Below are 6,839 nucleotides of genomic sequence, written 5' to 3'. Positions count from 1 at the left end.
TTCGCCAGCCTGTGGGCATTGTGTTTGAAAAGCAATCGGTCACTTCACTCACATCTGCTGTCTCTGATTTTTGGGAGCTACCGCTGTCCCATAAGGGACACTACGCTACCCACCGCAGCTCACTTTGCATCTGCCGGCATGCTCGACTCTAAGTGTATCTGAAGATCTCTTGCATACTGCATAACATCAAAACCATCATCGTTTACTATGAGATCAAAAACTGACGTCCCTCCGATCAAAGAGACGCCAACCATAAACCTCAGCGACGCATCGCAGAGCTCAATGGCCACTATGGCATCAACCAAAGCTGTCGATACTGGGCCCGTGGACGCAGAGACTTGGCAAGCACAAGTTTTTTTCTCTCTTGAACTACTACCCCTTCGTGCGGCTCGTGGATGGCCAACATGTCGCAGCAACGCGTGAGCACAAGTAATCTTTACCAATACACTCATCATGACCACATCAACTGCATCCCTACATATGGCTTTAACTGTCAGAAAGTACGAATGGAGTAGTGCCGAACATTGTGGCAAGACTTGCGGTACGGTTGGCTCCTCAACCGAACGAGCTAACGACCAAGCGTACCACACGTCCCACTGGTTCTCGCACCGGTTAAAGAAATCAACCGTCAGGTTGCAGTCACACTCAGCATTCCCTCGCAGTGCGCCAAAAAGCACTTCTGCTTGCTCCTGAGGGGATTTGAATGAATGCGATGACACGTGTAAAACGAAGTCCCCCTTGTCAATGAACTGAAAAAGGTGCCGCTGCTGTACTAATGTCGATTCCTGGGTCATACCCAGCAGGGCACTGGCGGTACGACATTTAACCGACTGGCCTCCCTCACGGATAACAACGTGTTCCCGTTGCTCAAGTGCGCTTTGTATTGCGTTTAGGGCTGGTGTGGTGATTGCTTGTAGCGATGGTATGAAAACAACTTGCTGAAAAGCTGTGTTCAGTGTGCCCCCTCGAACCCACTCGACGTGGGGAGCCACCCCGTCTTCCGTAGGTAACATTACATGGGAAGCTGGTGCGCGTGCATACATTGGAAGTAGTGCTTTTTCCAACCCATGTACCACCGGTGACACAAAATTTGTTTCCTCCCCCAGCTCAAGCAAGAATGTCCGCAGTGGAGTAAGGGTATCTGCCGACCCCACCACACTAGTGACGACACCACCGTCCTGCAATTTCGAGGACGCGAGGACGATACCCGCTGCCGCCCACAGTGAGATCGGCAACGCGGAGACATCTAGTGCCGCCAGAATTGCTTCCATTCTCGTTCTCCCATGCGACCCCCTGAATCCTCCGCCAGCTTTTGCGGCAGCAAACGTAACCGCGCCGGCCACGCATTCCCAACAGCACCTCGCTTGATAAACAGCGCAAACCTCATTGTGCTCACTTGTTTTTGCCATTCCTACCCCGCCACATGGGCGCGCTGAAGGGAAGGGTGGGGTTAATGCCTCCGCGGTTGACTGCTGATTTGACCACTGCGGGGAAAACCGTGCCGTCCGAACAAAGCGAGCTTTCAGCAGAATCCGTGTGGGTGAAGAATCGGGTCCCTTTTTCGAATATAAGGTTGTCCCTCGACCAATTGCGGATGTTTCCACTAATCCCACTGCATGAATACGCTCACCGACCACCAGCGTTTCCTTCATTTCTAGCTGAGGAATGAATGAGAGATCTAGCCAAAGTGGTTGTTGAGCCACGACACCGACACCGTTGGAGGTCTGGGTTCGCAGCTCCGCAATAGGCATCGGGTCGCTTGATTCGCGGTGGAGGAAGAAAATACTAGTGATGTGCCCTATAACTTCCCACCATCTCCCGCTCCCGATTAAACCATCACCCGGCCGGCTGTGCATCGAACGCAGGCCTTGAAGTTGAAGAAAACTCGGCAGCCCGTCCGCAGCGACATGCAACCCTACCTTCAGCTCCTCTGCCCGTATCAAATCCCAAAAGGCGCATGACCATCGGGATGTGTGCACACATATCATGCACGGAAAGTTCGCGTCACCCGGTCGTACCTCGCAGGTAGGAACGTTTCTCGTGGCAGGTTCGACTACATGATAGCATGGTTTGTTAAGAAGATTGGCTTCCTTATCTATCGCCACCAAGGCCGCTTCGTGTCTCAGCCAGTTCATTAGCACTTCTTCCATAACTTCATCTAGTCTCCTGGGTGACATGACCAGAAGTGAGCCCAAAGTGGGATACTTTGATATCACCTCCATCATATGCACAATCAGTCGGAGGTTTACTTGGTTGCAAGCAACTTCTGCGGAGGGAAGCACCCTTGTTACCGTTTCCGCCAGAAACGATAGTTCTGAAAGCAACTGCTCCCGTGTGCTGTCGCCTCCAAGCAATAGAGTCTGCGCTTCCTGCTTCTCCGTATCGGTACAACCATCGACCATTAAGAGGGTGTCGCTGTGACCCTCTACCATTGTAGAGGCAGTGACGCAAAAAAGTAGCCCCTCTGATACCGAACACATTTAGATACAAATAGGAAGAAAAGGAGAGTGGTGGACACAGCAACTCAACCTAACGATTATATAGGCTCGTATACTAGGTGAGAATAGTAAATACTGTTAGTGTAGCGAACATCCATAAAGAAAAGCCCCTGTCCAACCATCCCGCCGTTCTCCTACCTTTTGAAACATACTCCTCCCCGACCACATGTTGCCTTTCGATGCGCAGTAGCCAGCTCCTTACTTCGGCACTGGGATACGATGCTGTAGTGCAACTCCATGCCACCCCAGTTCTTCCTCAACGCATCGGCTGAGCTCCTCGTCCCTCGCAAGACGTCGGGCACTAGCGCGCATTGCAGCGCTGCCCTCGCAATCGCTTCGCTCGGAACGGTTAAGCCGCTGAAGTTCTTCACGTATGCGATGGACTGTCGCTTCCGTCAACTGCTCTACGCGCTCAGGTGTATCGAACACCTGGTTCCTTCCCGGTGTGGTATCGCGGGAATCTGCATGTCCTTCCAGCCGACATGACATTGTGGACGAAGGTGACACGACACTAGCAACTCCTGCCTCACTACTTTCCCTAGACAAGGTAACTGAAGTAGGAAGCCGGACCCACGCTCTGCGTGCCGAGCAAAACCACCCGAGCAGGTCGTCGAGCTGTGCCCAACCGATGGACTCTTCCAGCAGAGGGAGGCGCTGGTGGACTTCATATCTGTAAAGGTTCTGGCCGTCCCGCACGCGCTGGCGTTCGTATTGTGTAAGATTCACCCAAGCCTTACTTCTATCTTCTAACCCCAACTGGCACATCTTTTCCCACAGTTTTGCGCTGATGGCGGATTCAGCACATCGATGAAGGGACGGGATTAGATAACTCCAATTGCATGTGTCATGGCAATGCCGCTGCAGACCTGCGCACGACCCGTTGGGGGGCCTGCTATGCAGAATCAATTTCCTATGATACAGCTGACCGGACTCTGGCATCGTTGCCTGAGAGGAATGCCTCACACCATTTAGGACACCAAGAGCCCGTCCCGAATGCCGCCTCGCGTCGGGATTTTCATACAATAAATCACCGCGACCACTCCCGCCGTATACTCGGCGTGAAGGAGTTAGGGTCAGGGAAACGGCATCGGGAAAAACTCCGCCGCCTCGGCGTATTAGTCCCGCTGAAGCCCCCATCTTCATGATTGGCTATTGCTACAACATCCGACCAATAGCGAAGCGTACATAGGTGCGCGTGACACAGTTATTCACGAGATCAGTAGGACAGAAGCAGATAACGACGACGATAAAAGTAAAAAGTGGAGAAACCAAACAAAAAAGTGGCACGAAAGGGGTTTACGCCCTCTCGGTGCCTATGTGTAATGAAGATGAGATGTTTGCACATCTCATGCGCCTTCAGTCTCCGTAGGACGCCATACATTTAGCTGCTTTGACCAACCTACCCTGCACACACTGGCCGAAGATCCTCCAAATCACCCACCTGTTCAACCAGTGTTACCCGAGTACGTATTCCTGGAAAAGTCATCGTCGCGACTCCTCTCAGAGCGATACCAGTAATGGTCCTTTTGTTGCTGTTGGTCCCGGGACAGTATGGACCAGTTCCGTTCACTGTTTCGGATATTCCAGTGCGGTTCACGAACATAAAGTTGCCCACTTGTAACCTTCATTGTTGCATTACTGTACTTAGTTGCCTTTTCTTTTTCCATGTCAATAATGCGGCGGAGCTCGTTCCGCTTGGCCTCATCTTGCGTTGTACTAAGTAGAAACTCTAGCTTGCTGATGTGGTCCAATGATCCCGCCCTTTGCGCATGGCAGTGGTCATCAATCACTTGGCTACCTTCAACAGAAGAGTCCGTGTACTGTTGTAGTTCGTACTCAAGATGGTTGCTAACGTTAGGGGAAGGAATGCGGTTTTTGTGTGTCACATTCACCTCGTAAAGAACGGTGGCTGCAGCCGAGGCAAGAAATATGCCCCAAGTACGATAGGGGTGTTGTTGCACCCACCGCCTCGTGCGGTAAAGCCAGGAAGATATTTCCTTCCCAAGAAATGGAATGGGCACCACCTTCTCACGCATGTCAAACCTAACGACAGCACTACTGGCTTTCCTTCTGCTTGACTGACACTCACAAATACATGGAATAGCAAGAGATGCGCGCAGCGATGGCTGGGCGGGACAAACAATGTCATTGCGTTTACAGACAGCAACTCATCAGCTGCTCAAAGGGGAAAACGGACGCTGTTGTAGGGGGTGGGAGGAAGTTCCACATAACTGGTTTCCGTGTCCGATCGGTTCCCTGCTATGTTAAATTTACAAACTACGAAGGAAGCGCGTAGTAGTGGCGTCTCCGCGCAACTTGGTAGACTTCAAATCTTACACTGTTTTCACGAGCTATTCGCTTGCATCGCATTTTTCCTGTATTTTCCTCAGCAGGGAGAAAGTCACGTTTTCCCCCAACACTAGATGTCTTTCCGCAGTCGTCAGAAAATCATACGAGGGGCGTAAACGCCGGAGTTCTGACAGGAGAATGTCACTGAATGGGCCATCTTGGAACGGTCCTGTTTCCGAGTCGGGCGAGCTGCGCAAACAGCTCTTCAACTTAGCAGCTTGACCGAGACGGAGGAGAAATCCTGAGTAAGTGGCGCAACAACGGCCCCTTATGGTGGGCAACAGTACTTCATAACGCCTAAGTTCACTCTCTAGGAAACGTGCTGGAAGCCAAAGAAAACGTACGCTGCACAACAAAGACTCTATGGCACCTTCTTTACATGTACAGTTTGAGTCTGGTACTGACTCAGGTTTGTCCACCCTTGTTGAAGTGTGCGAAACAGAACCTGTGTGTCTCGATGCCGATGCGAAGCGAACGCAATCCCCCGTGCGATCCGTGAAGTGTAGCTCACATGCTGCACAAGCAATTTTGTAGGGCATGATTTCATTGGGAAACCCTGTATTCTCCAGCACCTTTCCAAGAACGGAGTACGGAAGATGAGCCAGTGCATCAACGGAAGTGGTTGTACCTTCAGTACGCAAGACACTGAGTTTCCTTTCCGTATGCTTGGGAGTCTCAATTCCAATAACGCTTTTATTCAACCGCTCCACTAACAACGACGCGTAACGGTCTAGGAGGTTGTCGCTAGTCGTCCCAAGAGCCGACGCCAAGAGTTCCTCGCCAAACGAGTTCGGCAGCGTCTCCCTGCACCTCCAGCAGGCAGGCGGAGGTAAGTTGTAGAAGGTTGTAAGAAGGTCCACAACGTCCAATAACGAGCCGTCAGCCGACTCCAACGACGCATTTGGCACACAGCAACCACAGTTGATTTGTGCTCCTTTGGAAGACGCTGCGCCCTCCACGCATTCTCCTCCCTCTTCTTCCCCTGTAAAAGTAGATTGGCACGATCCTCCCTGCTGTGGTCCTACACCAGAAGGCACCCTAAAACGTGGCGACAAATCTGACATCGGTTTCACCTCCGATGTTTGGCAGCAACAACAACGAACCGAGGGAAACAGGATGAAAGGAAGGGGCTTGGACGCACTTCTGTTACAACATAAAGTCTTTGTTGGTGTAAAAGCACCGTTCTCTTCCCCCAACCTCGGTCGATCGCCAACATCAACACGGAAAGAATCTAACTTTTTGCGCAGCGACGCCATTTCTCGCTTCAGCTCAATAATATCACTCACATTGACTTCCGCCGCTCGCCATTCCCGGGGCCGCACCCCCTCATGCCCCGTAGAAAAATCTAAGCTATCGTAAGACGGGGGCGGATCCAGCTGTATCGGAAAGTGGCGTCCATCCGATGGGGTTTCCAAGGGGAAAACAATATCGTATGGAGGCGGCGGAGAGCCCATTAAACAAAAAAAACCTACGGGCGCACCTTCCAGCAAATTAAGCAGCCAACGCAACCGATTACAAACAGCGGCTAGGCCAAAACCTGAAAACAGTACCTTGCTCTTATATGCATTGCACAGAACAAATAACAAAAAACAAAACAAAAAGATGATTAAAGTAAGGGGGAAAACAGCGTCATCAAGCAATGATAAAAATAAAAATAATAATAATATAACAAAACAAATTTACGCCCCACAAGAAACAACGTTATAACTAACAACATATACATCAAATATATATACATGCAAAGAATAAAAGTGATAATCTAGAAGTTATCATTTCTCAAAACAACAGAAAAATAAAAATAATAAAACACACGAACAATAAAAAACGCAACAGTAATGAAAATGTAACTTCCGACAATACCATCAAAAAAAGGAAAGACGAAAAACATCAACAAAGAAAAATTCATCTACAAAAGTAAATATCAAAGCACTGCAGAAAACATAAAAAGGGAAATACATTAATCAAATTCTTCAACATCTAAACCTACTAATG

The 6,839-nt window shown here is 50.1% G+C and overlaps 4 protein-coding genes across 4 annotated transcripts; all 4 read right to left on the bottom strand.

The window, feature by feature from the left end:
• Positions 1 to 119: 119 nt before the first annotated feature.
• On the bottom strand, positions 120 to 2,480 carry TEOVI_000402900 (uncharacterized protein; the record flags this gene model as incomplete). The annotated part of the gene is made up of 1 exon (XM_067226846.1): positions 120 to 2,480. The coding sequence occupies one exon, from the start codon at positions 2,478 to 2,480 to the stop codon at positions 120 to 122; it is 2,361 nt and encodes a 786-aa protein (XP_067082947.1).
• A 216-nt stretch (positions 2,481 to 2,696) lies between these two features.
• Positions 2,697 to 3,641, bottom strand: TEOVI_000402800 (uncharacterized protein; the record flags this gene model as incomplete). The annotated part of the gene is made up of 1 exon (XM_067226845.1): positions 2,697 to 3,641. The coding sequence occupies one exon, from the start codon at positions 3,639 to 3,641 to the stop codon at positions 2,697 to 2,699; it is 945 nt and encodes a 314-aa protein (XP_067082946.1).
• A 302-nt stretch (positions 3,642 to 3,943) lies between these two features.
• TEOVI_000402700 (uncharacterized protein) lies at positions 3,944 to 4,534 on the bottom strand (the record flags this gene model as incomplete). Its single annotated transcript, XM_067226844.1, has 1 exon — positions 3,944 to 4,534. The coding sequence occupies one exon, from the start codon at positions 4,532 to 4,534 to the stop codon at positions 3,944 to 3,946; it is 591 nt and encodes a 196-aa protein (XP_067082945.1).
• Positions 4,535 to 4,849: 315 nt separating this feature from the next.
• TEOVI_000402600 (uncharacterized protein) lies at positions 4,850 to 6,301 on the bottom strand (the record flags this gene model as incomplete). The annotated part of the gene is made up of 1 exon (XM_067226843.1): positions 4,850 to 6,301. One exon carries the CDS (start codon positions 6,299 to 6,301, stop codon positions 4,850 to 4,852), a length of 1,452 nt encoding a protein of 483 aa, XP_067082944.1.
• Positions 6,302 to 6,839: the final 538 nt, after the last annotated feature.

Source organism: Trypanosoma equiperdum (genome assembly GCF_001457755.1).
Source record: "Trypanosoma equiperdum strain OVI genome assembly, contig: ctg_858, whole genome shotgun sequence".
Taxonomy (NCBI): Eukaryota; Euglenozoa; class Kinetoplastea; order Trypanosomatida; family Trypanosomatidae; genus Trypanosoma; species Trypanosoma equiperdum.
This window is presented reverse-complemented; position numbering and strand designations above follow the sequence as displayed.